The sequence below is a fragment of the Anomaloglossus baeobatrachus genome, chromosome 1, assembly GCF_048569485.1.
Source record: "Anomaloglossus baeobatrachus isolate aAnoBae1 chromosome 1, aAnoBae1.hap1, whole genome shotgun sequence".
Classification (NCBI taxonomy): Eukaryota; Metazoa; Chordata; class Amphibia; order Anura; family Aromobatidae; genus Anomaloglossus; species Anomaloglossus baeobatrachus.
Window position 1 is genome coordinate 670,401,555 of NC_134353.1, and position 17,554 is coordinate 670,419,108.

Sequence of the window (17,554 nt, forward strand, 5' to 3'; positions counted from 1 at the left end):
CTGCAGACGGAGACCGCCATCTGCCTCCTAGCCAAAGGCACCAGGGCTCCTACCCTGGTACCTGTCAGTTTTCCTCAGGCCTGACTTCCACTCTCCTTGAACTCTCAAACTGAGCTGACTGAACTAAACTGTTACTTTCCCGCCCCGGGCTGTCTAGACTCCTTGGTGGGCGTCTTCCAACCGACTGGTTGCTCCCCCTGGTGTGTCAATCTATCCCTGAGGGGGGTGACTAGGGCTTTAAGGTTGGCTGATGTCACCTGTGAGGGAAAGGTGTAATGCAGGAGCCTATCTCTGACTACCTGGCCCGGCCAGGGCGTCACATATACATTTAGCGTTATAAATCCAATAAAGATATGAGTTGCCCCCCCCCCATTATGTAGTACTGTCCATCATCCTGTTCATCATCCTGTTCTAATGGATCTCATCCTGGCCCCTTTCCTGGTAAATATTTCCCCCATCCTAGGCTACTTTCTGGTATATATGTCCCCCATCCTGTCATATGTTGTCCCCCTCCTGGTACATACTGTCCCCTTCCTGGTGTGTGTGTATGTATGTATGTATGTATGTATATATGTGTATGTATATATATGTATGTATGTATGTATGTATGTATGTATGTATGTATGTATGTATATGTGTGTGTGTGTGTGTGTATATATGTATATATGTGTGTGTGTGTGTGTGTGTGTGTGTGTGTGTGTGTGTGTGTGTGTGTGTGTGTGTGTGTGTGTATATATATATATGTATATATATGTATATATATGTATATATATGTTCCTCTCTTGTGCCCCTCCTGGTGTTTACTGTCCCCTCCTTGTATATTCTGTCCATCTCCGGTTATATATGTTCCTTTCCTGGGCTCCTCCTGGTATATAATGTCCCCCTCATGGTATATACTGTGCTCACCCTCTCCGTCGTCACGCGATGTCCTCCTCTATAGCCAGCCTGCAGGGGCCAGAAGCTTTCATCGGCACAATAGCTTTGGCAACACAAGACGTCGTCATGCGGCGCCTCAGACATTGGGACGCTGCTGACTTCTGTTTGGCCGGCAGCATGTATCAGAGTGTAGGGACCTGACGGGTCTGTGCACCGCAGTGCATTTCAGCTGGGTGGGCGGTCTCGGACGCACATCCAGCTGAAGCAGGAGTTGTAACCAGTGGGCCCCCTGCCCCCTCAGGCCTGGTCGTGATCCCTGTGACCGCGATTGTTCTACTCCTGAGTATAACTTTTGAATGTTGGAGAATATCCACCCAAAACGTCTTGCAAATGGAGACGTATGAACCCCAGTGCTAATCAGTCACCGTACTGTTCTATATGTGCATGTCCTCATTCACATGTCCATATTTATGTGAAAAAATGGTGTCATCAGTGTACCATCTGTGTTCGTTTTTTACCCTCACTGTGTCAGTGTTTTTCATGGATGGATAAATAGATAAGTTACAAAACCTCTGTCATTTGTAATGTTAAACACACACATCACGTGCACTGTATACAGATGCCATCCGTCTGCTGTCAGTGGTTGTTATGGACCCGTAGACTTGTATTGACCCTTGTCATCCGTGCACCTGGAAAAAAATGGACGGACGAGTTTTGCATGGACCCTTTTTTTTTTTTTTTTTTTTTCTTTTAAAAACATGGACATGTGAATAACACCATAGATTATACGTGTGGTATCTGTGACAACAACCGATACAACACGTAGGTGCCACATAGAGTTCGGAGTGATCATTATGGTCATTTGTAACATTTCCACCTAAAATCCCAAGACATCATGTCTGTAAACCTTTTTTGTTGTAACGAGCTTACATTTCGCCGTGGTCGATGGAGTCCTATTGTCCCTACATATGCCATCTGCCATCACCAAGCTTTCCCAGACTGTATTTTTGCAATTCTACCTACTGATCACGAAATATGGGGTGAGGGGATAAATGTCTTTTGAATCTCAAGGCCATAGGAAATCTGAAACCTCAGCCATATTGATTGTCATCCAGTCCTAGAAACTGATATATAAGGGCCTGTTCACACATCACTTTTGCTGCATTTCTGTGTATTTTTTGGGCGGTGGAAAAAGCTCAGCCATTTACATTAAAAAGCAGAATATATGTAATTTCTAAAATCTCAATTGCAGTTTTTTTTTTTTAAGAATATCAGCATTTTTTTCCTGAGTTTTAAATAAATCTATTAAAATAAATGTGCATAGGGTAAGCAGCGGTCTTCCGCCAACACTTGGTGCTTTTTTGCAGTGTTTTTCTTATGCACTAAAAGCGCAGTGTGAACATACCCTGACAGATAAGAAGTAACTGAACAGAATCGTATGAATGAAGAGGTCATGCGAGAGATTTACATTTTTCTTGGTGCAAAACATGATTTTTTTTTACGAAAAGTGCAACAATTCTTTAAGTAAAATATATAGATCTATGGAAAATGAAGAGTAGGTAAAGAAGCTTTAATATATTCTGATACTGAAAGACCTTTCTTCCCTGTGTAAATATTTCAGCTGCCTGTTCCTATAATATAGATGACTTTATTGCAGCCACATAATTGATGTGGCAAGTAACAGAGGGCTTTTCACAGTCACGAATGTAGATGGCTGCAATCTCCCCTTGCTGTGAATAACATGCAGCAGACTTTTCCTGTCAACAGATCATGTTGCTGCAGTCTAGTACTTCATATTGTGGGATTTCAATTTGCGGTTGTCCTAATTGCCAGTAGCTTCTAATTTCCAGGGACGATCCTATGTTTTAAAGATAAATGTTTCTATGGCGCTAATGTTCTATTTTATTTTTCCCTTTTTATACTGAGGAATGAAATATGATTACAGTAATGTTATACCTATTCGGTCAGCAAAGTATTAACTAATTTTTATTAATGTCTTCTTGCAGTGTGACCATCTGCCTAGGTGACCATAAGCCCCTGTAACCATGTTGGCCTGTCTTCAAAGAACCCAGAATCCTCCAGTAAAGCATCTTGTATGTTCCAACAAGGGGCTGGAGCCTCGAAAGTGTAAGTGAAGAATGAGATTTTTATATATATATTTTATGTATACTTTGAGGGTTTTTTGTTTTTTTTTTTTGTTGCTGTTTTGTTTGCTTTTTTGTTGCTGCTGTTTTGTTTTTTTTTGTTTTTTTTTCTTTTTGTCTTTGCTGTTTTCTTTGATTTTTGTCGTTTTGCTGCTGTTTTGTTTGTCTTTTTGTTGCTATTCTGTTTGGTTTCGTTTGTCTTTTTGTTGCTGTTTGTAATTTTTTGTTGTTGCTGTTTCTGTGTTTCTTTTTTTTGTTTGTTTTTTTTTATCCCTATGTAGCCTCCTTCTATATTTTATTATACTGCACTGTACAAATATTCATTTTTAACTCCATTTATAAGCAAACTAGTGATCAGGAATTAAAACCAATGGTAGGAATCAGAATTCCAATTAATATCTACTTCTTGTGAACATGATTTAAACTTTAAGAAAAAAAAAACTTTGGCAATTAACAAATTTAATCTTAAAATTTAAGTTCTGCTCATCTTTTTTTGTTTTTTTCTTAGCCAGTGCCGAAGTGGTTAAGCTGCCTACATGCAGCACTGAGGCTTTCAGCTGAAAGTCTTCCATATCCAGTGGCACCAGCTCAGTGAGAGATATGACAGGGGCTGATAAGGCCCTTTTCACTTATTTCAATAGGCCTCTATTTTAATACAGCTTCCTTTGTCTAAAATTCTGGGTGATTTCACTCTTCATCCTACTCTCTTTATTATGCGTTCCTTTTAACTCCTACCATTCCAAAAAGCGTATACATCGGCAATGCCGAGTGCTTCCATGTGAATAATGGCTTCCACAATGTAAAGTGCCTTGCTAGTTAATAAATAATACATTGCTCCAGTCCTATTCCCCCTCGCATTTGTTAGGTAAATCATTTGCCCTGATTTAGGGACCAGATCCAATGGCCTGAAAATAAGAGTTTGGGTCAAGCTGGGTTTATAATGCAGATTACCTCCTGACTAAAGAGGCTTGATTGTAATGTCTGTTCATCACGTGTCGGAGAATTACAGAACATCTATTACCAGCCTGCGACGGGGATCTACTAATGAAGGTTAAACTGTTTGAAATAAGTACCTATGATATTATTTGGCTTCCTGTAATCATAGCATGTGTAACTTCACCATAAATCAGGCAAAGAAGAAAGAAATACATTAAATATTAAAGTGATGGTAATGGAGGGGAGTACAGTAATGGCTTAATTTTATGCATCAAAGTTGTAGCAATCAGTCTGGCATGTGGCTAACCACTCAGCTATTATCGACATGGGCTTTTTTTTTTTTTTAAACAATTGCAATATGGTTAAGTTAAAGCTTCACGTAATGAGTTACAATGTAAACTGCTGCTATATTTCTATTTTTCTTGTGTTTTTATTTATCCAGTGTTGTTGCTTAAAAACCTGATGCAGAATATAATCTATATTATTAATGCTTAAAAGTAGGTAAGGCCGGCAGAAGATGCTCCATACACCTCTCCGCAGCCTTGCTAAGGTTTTCTTTACCACACGTCTTGGCTTACTGTAGACTAATATTTTGTGACTCCTAAGGCTCTTGTAAGCGATGCCCCCCTTTTTTCTAGACACATTCTAGAACTTGCTTGACAGTTTTCAAAACTGTCAAAACAAACAGGAATTTTGGCAGAAATTACAAACACCTGTTGGTTTTGGTTTTTTTTTTTGTTTTTTTTTTATGAGGAAATTGAGACAGAATTCTGCTTCTTTCGGCTTAGGTTGGGTTTGTATCACTTATAAATTCAACGGAACCCAGCATCTACCTTTTTTATATTTTGTGATTTTTTAAATGGGTTGTCCACTGTGACTGGGTATGCGGCAGAGCAATAAGGGACGCCAGGCCAAGGAACAATCCAAAGGGCTTTATTGGAACCACAAAGATAAAGCACCAAACATAACTATAGATCTTCAAAGTCTGCAAGGAGTCCACAACAAAACAAAAGATCCAGGGGCGTCTCCCGGTATTCCAACGTCAGGGAAAATATGGCAATGGTCCTTTAAATGAGTTCCTTGAGTCCAACAGGGTGCACAACAAAACACAATCCAACGTGGCCACTGATGTCCAATCTGTGACAGTCCATACACAGGCTCTAGGATCCAGCCTCAGCCATAGATCCTAGTCCTTCTCCAGCCGAGATCCAACTAACTGAACTAACATGGGTCTCCTTGTTCTTCTCTCCTGGGATCAGCCCCTTAGGTGGGCAGAAGAGTCTAACTCCGGCTGGACACTTGATACATGAATGGACTTTAGAAGTTCCATGCTGAGAAGAACAAACAATCCCCCACCAGTAGTACATACCATGAGCAAAGGCGGGAGAGGGACACACTGTTACATCCACTACTTTTACATTGACCTGTCCTTTGGATAGGTCATCAATGTCTAATCGGCCTTGGTCTGACACCCCACACCCTCGCCGATCATCTTCTTCCCGGCGGTGGCAGTAGGCAGCCAGAAATGCTCATTTCCAATGCTGCTCAGTCTTCCGATAGCGGTCGCTGCCGGGTTCTAATCATTACGAGGCGTGGATTACCCCCAAAAAAATGTAAATGGTGCCTTTAACACTAGAAGTCCCAGGAATTTCGAGCTCCATAGGGTTCCAATGGTAGAGATGTTAAATGACTCCTCTCTGGGACTTCTAGTGGTAAAGTGGTTGCCCTGACTTTTACATTGATAACCTCTCCTTAGGATAGGTCCTCAATGTCTGATCGGCCGTATTCTGACACCCTGCACCCCTGCCGATCAGCTGGTGTCTGTCCCGGCGGCGGCAGCAGGCAGCCAGAAATGCTCAGTTCCAACTCTGCTCTGTCTTCAGATAGCAGCCGCTGCAGAATTCTAATCATTAGGAGGCGTGCATTAGCCCCCCAAAAAATGTAAATGATGCCTTTTATAGGGGTTGTCCCTTTCAGGCACCATTCCCATTTTTTGGGGGTTAAGTATTTTCATATTTATGCAATAATTAGGTAACTTTTTTCATTGCATTTTTTTTTTCACTTATGTCTTAATCGTGTTTGACGCTGCACATGTTATGTCTTTTTGACATGTCATGTTTTATATCCAGCTGCTTTATTTTTGATGTTTCTTGGTATCTGGGTTTAACAAAACCTTATTGATATAGTTAGGTGGGTTACATATGTTTGTTTTAGGCCTCATTTAGACATTAATGTTGCCCATACATGTTTTTTTTTTCTTATAGATAAAATACCCACCCATTATAATCTATGGCGCTATGCACACATATGGTTTTTGTATTCAGTGTGCCAGTGCAAAACACATGGAGACATGTCCGTTTTTTTTTTCCAGCAGCATAAAATACAAGTCTATGGGTCTGAGAGAAATGCGTACAGCACTAGGATGGCATGCATATGTGCCATTTATGTATTGTACATGTTTAACATTGCAAAGGATAGGAGAAGATTTGTAATTTCTCCATCCATGAAAAACACTGATAACACACTGATGGTAAGAACAGACAAACGAATCACACAATGGTGACACTGATCCAAAACGCTGAGGACACCAGTGTAATCGTTTCACGGACTGTGAGATTTACTTTGGATATTCTACATTTAATGCAATTCTAAGCTGTGCCCACAATGAGGTTTTACAGTTCCAAAAAAGTGATTTTATAGAAATCTCCTATCCCCAGGGCTTCTTTATTACTCAACGTAAACTGACAAGCGATGCTTCTTTATTACTTAGTGTAAACTGACCTGCGGAGCGTGTTTCTAGTCTGCAGCATGTCCCTTTCTCCTATGGATACGCAGTTTTATGCGCAGATATACTCCATAGACTTGCATTAGAAGCGGAAAATCCGCAGGTAAATACGCATGCGCATTTTTAGTCTATGCCTGCTGTGGAAACTCATCAAAAACGCATGTAATCTGCACGATTAGATCAATAATATTTTGCCAAAGGCAAATGCCAAGAAGTATCAAACAAAATAGCTTTACTTTAAAACCGAATACTGGCAAGAGACAAAAACACAACGTCAAAAATGCCATAAAAAAACCGTACAAAACTCTGCATAACCTAATTTACTTATTGGGTGCAAAAATGCTACAGAAATTCTACAATATCAAAAACTCACCGAAAGTGATATACAGCATGAGACCCCCACAAAGCCTCACTATATACAGGATGAGACCCCACACAGCCCCACTATATACGAAATGAGACCCCACACAGCCCCACTATATACAAAATGAGACCCCACGCAGCCTCACTATATACAGGATGAGACCCCACACAGCCCCACTATATACGAAATGAGACTCCACACAGCACTACTATATATGAAATGAGACCCCACGCAGACCTACTATATTAAAATGAGATCCCACATAGCCCCACTATGTACAGGATGAGACCCCACACAGCTCCACTAAATATAGGATGAGACCCCATATAGCCCCACTATATATAGGAACTAAGTTATATGGGGAAAATCAAGAGAAATTGACAACTTTGAATTTTAAACACACATTATAGGTTAACTTACATAGCGTAAAAAATAAAGCACAGAGGGCAGGAGATTCCTAGAAATCTATCAAATTTGGCATTCTAAGACGCTGCGTTTTTTGGGAGCCAAAAATACGCAGCATCAAAAACTATCAAAAAAACCTGTAGTGGGAATCTAACCTTGGGTCGGGCTCAGACAAGTACTGTTATATGTGAAATTATCCATTTCTCATCCAGAAAAAATAATCATTTTTCATCCATGGGTCAACTATATGTCCATCTCTTACATTTGATCTAAATTCCCTATGTAATCTGTTCTTGTACATCAACTATATATATATATATATATATATATATATATATATATATATATATATATATATATATATATATATATATATATATATATATATATATATATATATATATATATATATATATATATATATATATATATATATATATATATATATATATATATATATATATATATATATATATATATATATAATTTCTCATATACCCAGTAAGTTCAATGGGCACGCCTGGTCTGAAAAAAATGATCCGAATAATGCATGTTGCAACTGTATTTGTTATACACAGATCAATCCATTGCGTTGTTGCAGTCTATTTGACAGGTGCTCAACATCTGAAAGAGCCCCAAGTAGCCTCTTAATGGTTTTCCATAACATATACATTTAAACGTTTTTCATTATAGTAAATTGTAGAAGCCTGCCATTGTTAGGTATTCATTACGGACATCTTCACCCTTTCGCTAGCCATTTACTGTACATTATACAGGGTTGGACTGGGCTTTCTTGGACCCACAGGAAGAACTGATTCTCGGGGCTGTGAGAAGGTCACAGAAAAGCCCTTGATCTCTATTATCGAGGTTGATGGCCTTGGTGATGCAAGCCCGCAAGCAGGCTACTCCATGGTTAATGCTGACAGTTAATCGGGCGTGTCATATTACCACCACAGTGACCGAATAAATCACATACAAGAGAGAAATGCTGCCAAACTGTGACCAGACCACATATTGCCATCATAGCATGACCAGACCAGTATGAGACCACCACAACCCCACTATATACAGTATGAGACCCTACACAGCTCCACTATATACAGGATAATACACACAGCCCCACTGCATACTGGATGAGACCACACACAGCCCAAAAATATACAGGATGAGACCCCACACAGCCTCATATATATATACCAGCACAAGTAGTACAAAACAAACATATAAAACAAAAACACACACTTTCCTTGCTCCCCTTCCTAAGCTTCGTCTTGGGAGTTCAAATCCGATGTAGTTGTTAAAATAGCCACTGGCTTATCAGAAGCCGATGGCTGATGTCAGCACGTGGCATGACTGCACACTGACATTGGCAGTTGGCCTATATTCCAGTGGCCACTTACATTACCAAGCAACAGTTCCTGGCAAGCCCCCTCTACGTCTGGTTCAGGGGCCCACTGGAGCATCATCCATTATCCTGGGGTCAGACCGATGACTGCATACGTCATGAAAAGGTGTTTGAAACCTTATGACGAATGATATACAGGGGTACTAGTTACCGATAAGCCGCCTTGTAAAATAAAAAGTTAACGCGTTTTTTGTTTTTTGTTGACTTGCAGGATAGAATAATGTACTCTACTACTCTATTCAATACTTTTTTTTAAGGTAAAGTAACCTAGAATGACCAGACATGTACATCGAGAGCTTGCCAGTTTACATTCTAAACATAAACAAATTTGATGACCGTGACTTCATGGGGACAACCACAAATTTGCATCACCAACATGGTATATATTACATTTTTACAGAAGAATCTTCATTCACCTTAAAGTATGCAATTGCTATAGATATTAGGGGTCTGATTCATTTACATATTTACAACAAAATTCGGGTCTATAACGCCTTAATTAGTCTCAGAAATTGCACAAAAATATTGCAACTCTTTGCGTTTTCACACGATAGTTGGCCAGCTATGCCAATATGAACGGGACATAGGTGTGACAGGGAGCAAGGCTAAGCCCGCTCGTCAGTTCATGAAAAGTTACAACACATTAGTGATGGAACATACTAGAAAAATGTACTCCAGTCATTGTCTAAAGTATATTTTGGATGGAGACATATGGCAGTTATAAGATTCGCCTGATTCATTAAGTAGCATGTATCTCTTAATAAGCGAGCCCTGGGTAATATGAGCCAAATTCATTAAGACTGACATACACAATCTGGGTCTTAATGAATCGGGGCTTAGTTTGTTTCTTCAGATTTTTTTTTTTCCCTTTGACAACTAATGACAATTGGGTTTGCAAACTATTTTTGTCAGGAGATTAATAAATATGGAAATTTCCTGGAAAATCAGATTATTCTCCTTACCTGCTTAGCGTGACAACTATAAGGGAAGGGGACCCCTGTGTCTAGGGAAGGAGGAGATAGTGACCCTTGGCCAAACCTACCGCTGGTCCCTGGTGTCCCTCACCACCCTAGATAAGTTCCGCATCTATGCGCCGAGTCTGACACCTGACCCTAGGTATCCCTAGTGCTGGACAATAAATAGGGAATGGATGGGATGAACTCTTTGTCAACCCCACTAAACTCTAAAGGAAGACACAAGGAGGACACACTGGGGAAAAGCATGAACTACTTATCCACAGATGACTCGGGTAGAAGTCAGCAAAGCTTCCGCAACGATACTACAGATGAGAGCAAGCCACCTGCTTGCAAAAAGAGCTAGAATGAACTGAATAATATCACAGTCCAAGGAAGATGGAAGTATTTAAGCACCAAGAGAATACTGATAATCAGCAGCTGGATGGAAGACTAGCTCCTGCTTGATCCAAAAAGAAGAGGGGTGAAAAATCAAGCAAGAAAGCTACCTATACCAATGAATACTAACAGCAGGAACAATAGAAAGTCAGTGCGCATTTTAGACAACCCAAACGCTGTGACCTTCTATTGCCAGAAACCAGAGGTCATAGATTCCTCACACTATGAAAATAACTTGAATGCAAGACAGGGTTATATTTGGCATGTTAATGACGGCACTGGCAATTCGAATTGTTGGCTATCAGATACATTAGATGACAATTTTACTTGTAATATACTACAGCCTTGAGGCTGGAGTCACACTTGTGAGTGACTCACGCGAGTCTTGCATTGTGTCACCCGACACAGCCAGCCGATGTCCGGACAGAGGCAGGTCAGTTTCATAAAAATGCCTGCAGCTGACCCGCTCCCGCTCCAGTTTGTAGCCGTGTCGGGTGATGCAATGCGAGACTCGTGCGAGTCACTTGCAAGCTTGACTCCGGCCTTAGGGTACCGTCTCCCTAAACGTTGTACCAGCGATTCCGACCACGATATGACCTGGTCAGGATCACTGGTGCATCGCTACATGGTCGCTGGTGAGCTGTCAATCAGGCAGATCTCACCAGCCACCAGCTACTCTGCGTTTAGTAACCAGGGTAAGTATCGGGTAACCAAGCAAAGGGCTTTGCTTAGTTACCTGATATTTAGCCTGGTTACCAGCATACACCGCTTAGCACTGGCTCCCTGCACACGTAGCTAGGGTACACATCGGGTTACTAAGCAAAGCGCTTTGATTAGTAACCCGATGTGTACCCTGGTTACGTGTGCAAGGAGCCAGCGCTAAGCGGTGTACGCTGGTAACCAAGGTAAATCGGGTAACCAAGCAAAGCGCTTTGCTTAGTTACCCGATATTTACCCTGGTTACCAGCGTACGCTGCTTACACAGTCGGTGCTCATTGGTCCCCCGCCTTCAAACACGCCGATGCGTGCTGCACAGCGGGAGACCAACGAGCAAAAAATGAACCATAACAGTGTGTAACGGTCAGCGATTTCACAGCAGGGGCCAGGTTGCTGCTTAGTGTCACACACAGCAAGATCGCTAATGAGGTCACTAGTATGTCACAAAACCTGTGACTCAGCAGCGATCTCGCTATGTGAGAAGTAGCCCTTAGTTTGGGCGATATATATTAAGTTTGGCCATGACATTGGATGCACACCTAAAGATGGCATTGTTGTACAGCAATCTTTGGCCGTGTGACCTTTTTTGTTGCTGCCAAAGTTGTCGTGAAGATCAAGCCGAAGAGCCCATTTACGCTGACTGATTGAAAATGGGTATTCTTGACAAATTCTTGCTCGATGACTGAAATTATTTTTAAGCTTGCTATAATTCTCATTCTTGGCAGCACATCGGCTTTGCGAACAGGACAAGTGCTGTCGAACTATATTCTATGCGCACAGAACCATCGTATTACCAATAGTATTCTGTGCGCATTTATTGGAGGTAAGTGAATTTAAAAGGGCCATTAAACCACCCCATTGAACGCCCGCGGTTGCCCAGTGCGAGTGCACCCTACAAGTATGATTCCAAGGGGCCGCTGCCCATGGTAGAAAAAGAATTCTTGTTTACGTCCATCACTCCAGATCTCATGTTCCTTGGCGAACTGCTAAATGTAATCTTTGTTTTTATTGCAGTGTAAATCTGAAGCTCTGATAAGCCAGTTTTCTCATTTCTAAACCTGGTCAGGCAGGTTTAACCCCTTAACCACCGCGAGACCAAACCACGCAATGCAGAGTAATAAACTTACCTCGCCGGGATATCTATCCTGATTCACGCGGCTGACTGCACGGCAGGAGCCGTATTTAAATTATATATAAATCATCATCTGCAAATCTGTGCGGCCAAATTCATTCCTATATTGCTCTGTTCAGCGGAGAGGAGCGGCTTCTGTTTAATTAAATGTCACTTATGTACTGTATGCCTTTATTCCTCCGCTGAGCTGGTCAGGCATCTGGATATTGATGAATCGGGAAGCGTCTGAAATCCAATATATCTTAAAGATATAAAATGGAACTGTAGCCATCGGAGAATATTCTGTATCCCATCATCGATTTTCTCCGCTCTCACAAACTTGTCTCATGTAGTATAATTGGTTCTGAATTTGTGCCTAATTTAGTGGCTCCATTCCACGAGTTGCATAGAAGCAAATCCCAAGTTTTGGCCGAGGCTATAAAATATGGTCTTGGTATGTATTACGTAGATCAGCATTCTGCTATGTGATTGCACAATGACAGGGAGAATCAGTATCAAATGTGAAAGGTGAAACGGTGTTTGTGAAACAAATAAGTTCCTTCCATTTAACCACTTCTTTACCGACTGACACAGCCGCAAAGTCAGCATTACCGAAGCGGAGAAAGGAGCAGCGCTTCTGTCAGACGGAGAAAAAGAATTCTCGCATTAAATGGATTGGAAGGGCCCTGCGGCTCGCCGGAGGCAGGTTTAAACCCCCCTCTGTACTGTCATTTAAGAGACAGATCTGCAAATATTCTCTCTATTAATATTTCATTTGTCTCTTAAAGACACAAGCCTGTGTTAGAGAATGTAATTTGAAAGCGAGCGTTTAGCAGACATGCCGTCATTAACCGCTTCAGTACTGGCGGGAAGGTAGGGGAAGTGGAATTGAGTGCAAATGCATCTATTTTTATTGGCTTACACTTGCATAATAGCAGTTTGAGAAAAATACTTGGAGAATTGACGTCACCGCGACAAGGCTGAGCATTTGCATCCCAGTTACGTGCACCTGAAAGTTTATTTTTGCTCTACAGAACACAAGGTCCCTAAAGGTCAAGGGTTGTGCCTGAGAACCCAACAGATGGAGAAAGAATAAAAAGGCTAAAAATTAAGTCTACTAAAAGCTGTCAGCAGTTAAAGGGACACTGACGCATTAGCCTATTTTCACAGCATTAAGCATCATTCAGACATTACTTATATATTACGATATTTATTTTTTAGGATCAGTGTGATACAAGTGTCAGCAGTGTTTCTCGTACATGGCAGAAAAAAGAATTTCTCCACCTTCTCCATTCTGACACTGTCACAAATTAACAGACTTGCATTGCCGATCTTGATCCAACACTTGGATCGAAAGCAGACATGTCTCCACAATTTTCCGCTTGATCCTATCACAGGTGAACCGTGAATAGCACTCGTAGAAGAATATGACTTCTTCGTGAGGCCTTAATGGGAATCTGTCAGTATTTATTTGCTATGTAATCTGAAGACAGTATGCTGCAGGGGTTAAAGGCCACGTCTCACTAAGCGACATCGCTATCAACATCGATGCTGAGTCAAGGTTTTTGTGACGCAACAGCGATCTTGCTAGCGATGTCGCTGTGTGTGACATCCAGCAACAACCTGGCCCCTGCTGTGAGGTCGCCGGTTGTTGCTGAATGTCCTGGACCATTTTTTAGTTGTTGCTCTTCCGCTGTGAAGCACACATCGCTGTGTGTGACAGCGAGAGAGGAATGAACTGAATGTGCAGGGAGCCGCCTTCTGATAGCCTGCGGTGAGCTTTAACCAAGGTAAATATCTGGTAACCAGCGCTTTGCTTGGTTACCCGATATTTACCTTGGTTACTAGCGTCCGCCGCTCTCACACTGCCAGTGTCTGCTCCCTGCAAACATAGCCAGAGTACACATCTGGTAAATAAGCAAAGTGTTTTGCTTATTAACCCGATGTGTACTCTGGCTATGAGTGCAGGGAGCCAGCGCTAAGCGGTGTGAGCTGGTAACCAAGGTAAATATCGAGTAACCAAGCGCTTGATTACCTGATATTTACCTTAGTTACCAAGTGCAGCATTGCTTCCACGCGTTGCTGGGGGCTGGTCACTGGTCAGATCTGCCGGTTTGACAGCTCACCAGAGACCATGTAGCGACGCTCCAGCGATCCCTGCCAGGTCAGATCGCTGGTGGGATCTCTGGAGCGTTGCTTAGGGCTAAGCCACACGGCGAGAAAATCGGTGCGAGTGGAGTGCGATAAAACATCGCATTCCCCTCGGACCAATTCTAGCCTGTGTGTGAGCACACATGAGCGATTATTTTCTCAGCCCTAATCGGACTGAGAAAACAATCGCAGCATGCTGCGATTGTAATCCGAGACTTTCTCTCGCAGCCATTCAAGTGAATGGGGCGAGAGAAAAATCGCACTGCACTCGCGGTACACCGGTGTACCGCTAGTGCAGTGCGAGAATGGCTATAGCCGACTATGCAGGAGAGAGGGAGAGAAATCCCTCCCTCCCCTCCTGAGTGCCGGCCCGCCCCCCGCAGCTGAGGTCTGCTCGCACGAACGGACCTCAGTTGCAAAGACACAGGCATGACACTCGGCTCTGCTGTACTGCCAGCACGAGCCGAGTCTCATGCAAGTGGATCGCAGTAGTGCCCGTGTGGCCCCAGCCTTAAGGTACTGTCACACATAACGAGATCGCTAGCGAGATCGCAGCTGAGTCACCGTTTTGGTGACGCAGTTGCGATCCCGTTAGCGATCTCGTTATGTGTGACACTTACCAGCGATCAGGCCCCTGCTGTGAGATCTCTAGTCGTTGCAGAATGGTCCAGGTCATTTTCTTCAAAGGCGATGTCCTGCTGGGCAGGACACATCGCTGTGTTTGACACTGTGTAACAGGATAACAATGACTGCTGAGATCGTTATACAGGTCGCTACTGCGATCTGTATTGTTCTGCATCGCTGGTAAGATCTCACTGTGTGACATCTCACTTAGTGTGACTGTACCTTAACACAGCAAATTCTCTTATCAAGGTCTAGGCAGTTGTTTGCCTGGAATATTTGTTTTTGCTTCAGAAGATTTATTGCCTGACTAGGTCAGCTAATCCAGTATGCCTCCTCCCCCTCTGATACGCACCTCACTGTGTATAGAAATGTACATACAGAGCCTGGTCTGGAGCAGCTTTGTAAACTCTGCTACATGGCTAAATCTAAAAACTGTGTCAGAACAGCTGCACCCAGTAATCTAAGTGATACATCATTGGATTCAGGATTGCTTTGTCTTCATCATGCTGCCCTCAGATTCCCTTTTTATATGCACTGAAATATATTGTGGTACTATCTGTTCTTGAATGAGATGACTGGGGAAAAAGCGAAGGGAAACATTTCTCAGTCTGATATCCTCCAGAAGTGTGTGTATGTGATATAGATACATATGTATATGGGTTTCATTTTTGGCTACATCGGAGGTACATAACATGAGTATTTTACAACATATACCTGTCATGTCCACAGGCCCCCATGCATGCAGCGACACTAGTGTCATTCTGGCATACGATGGAGTGGTATACCTTTTCACTCACCTTTTATAAGAAAGTCTGATATGCTTTTCTATGATACAGAGACACAGTAAAAATGTGTGATGTAGTGGGGGGGTTGTTTTTATTTATTTTAATTTTTTTTTTTCAATGGGTATCCGTGTGCCTGTAGAATAGTATTCCCTGGAGGGATATGTTGGGTTACCCTCCTGATTTGCACATATGACATAGCAAAAATGAAAAAAGCAAGATGTGAACAGAGCGTTAACTGTGCTGTTTTATTTGTTTGTTGTTTTTCTTGTTTGTGCATAATTTGTGTATAAAATACTTCAATACAAATAGGCTTTATCTAAGTTGGATGAAATTGAAATAAATGGATACAGTATCCCTGTACATCCGGCATGCTTACACGGATCTAGTTATATAAGGGTTAATAAAGCTTAGAACCAGTCAGTTGAGCTGCTCGCTTAGGATTTGTGTTGGCCTCTAGGACTATAACACGATATGACAAGCTGTGCTGTTGCACCAGTCAGGGCTAATAACGTGTCTTGCCTCGTTTGTGCTGAGCAGACGTATGCAAAATGATGTGTACACAGTCTGCTGCCTGGACCATTTTAAAGGTGCAGTGCCCATGTGAGAAAGAAAGGCATATGCACCATTACAAAATGGGCCTAAATTCTTCAAATAGACTAAAAGAATACAGGAAATTGTTTAGGTTAACTTTCATTATGCTATTCTCAAGAAAATAAACATTTTCTATGTCGTAAAGTGGCCTCCATTTCTTAGTCCTATATCGCATAAGTGGTGGGTTCCTGTAAAATATGGAATCGCAAGCTTGGTGTCATGGTCTGATTACAGACCTCAATGTCCGAACTGGCTGCAGGTCGCATGAAGCTGCTGAGTTCAGGCCGTTAACGTCCGAGTCTGAGTTCGGGTCAGATGTGCAGCTGGTCCGGACACCGAGGTCTGTTCTCAAAACAGGAATGTTGGACATGGGAATCTGGCCTGAGGCTCATGAATGGCTTTTTCTAACATCCATAGACATGAATTCCCTAGACTTCAACTGCAAACATGAGCCCTAATAGGAAATGTGAAGATGGGCCCGTTTATTTGGATTAATTTGACCGATTTACTGAAAACACTGCCATGTTGCCTGAGGCTCAGGATATCTTGCCCAATAAGCACAATTTTGATATACTTGTTTCAAGAACCTTTTTTCACGCAGTATACAAAATTGGTTATATTTCTAATAGCGTGTAACATTTTTCAGAGATAAAAATTCATCACTTAAAGGGAATCTGTCAGGTAATTTTTGTGTGCCATACTAATACATATCCTGAAAGGACTGCCCAAGCCCTATTTCAGGATACTAAGTTGTATTGCTGTATGTTGCCCGGTTGTGTTGCTGTAAGCCCTGAAAAATTTATAGTCACACACCAGCTAGTCAAACGTATGGCAATGCAAAATGAATATTCACCCCTACCCCCGTCCATAATTTTGACCACCCCTCTACCGTAGCGTCTGTGATTGGGTGCAGTTAGACCGCCGTATTACTTGCCAGAGAATTGCATTGTTCGAAATGACCGAATGCTCTCCTGACCTGAGCATGACTTCATATATTTCCGTGCAGCTGTAACGCTTTGGTCAGGAGAGTAGACAGCCGGTCCGAGCATTGTGTTGTGATGCGATCCTCAGGCGAGTAATACGACCATGTGACTGCACCCAGTTACTGATGCTGGCTCAGAGGGGTGGTAGGGATTATGGCCAGGGGAAGGGGTGAATATTTATTTTGCATTAATATGTTTCACTAGCTGGTGTACAACTATACATTTTTCGGGCCATACTGCAATACAACAGGGAAATGTACAGCAATCCAAGTTACATATCCGGAAAGGGCTGCCCAAGCCCTACTCAAGGATACTATTCGTATGG

General features: G+C 42.1%; 1 protein-coding gene across 1 annotated transcript in view; it reads left to right on the forward strand.

Moving 5' to 3' along the window:
- FAM222A (family with sequence similarity 222 member A) overlaps positions 1-17,554 on the forward strand; it is a 133,436-nt gene that overhangs the window by 79,882 nt on the left and 36,000 nt on the right. The window contains exon 2 of the mRNA XM_075320040.1: positions 2,883-3,003. Coding sequence (XP_075176155.1) covers positions 2,922-3,003 — 82 coding nt within the window. The 5' untranslated portion in view covers positions 2,883-2,921. The remainder of the gene's footprint in view (positions 1-2,882; positions 3,004-17,554) is intronic.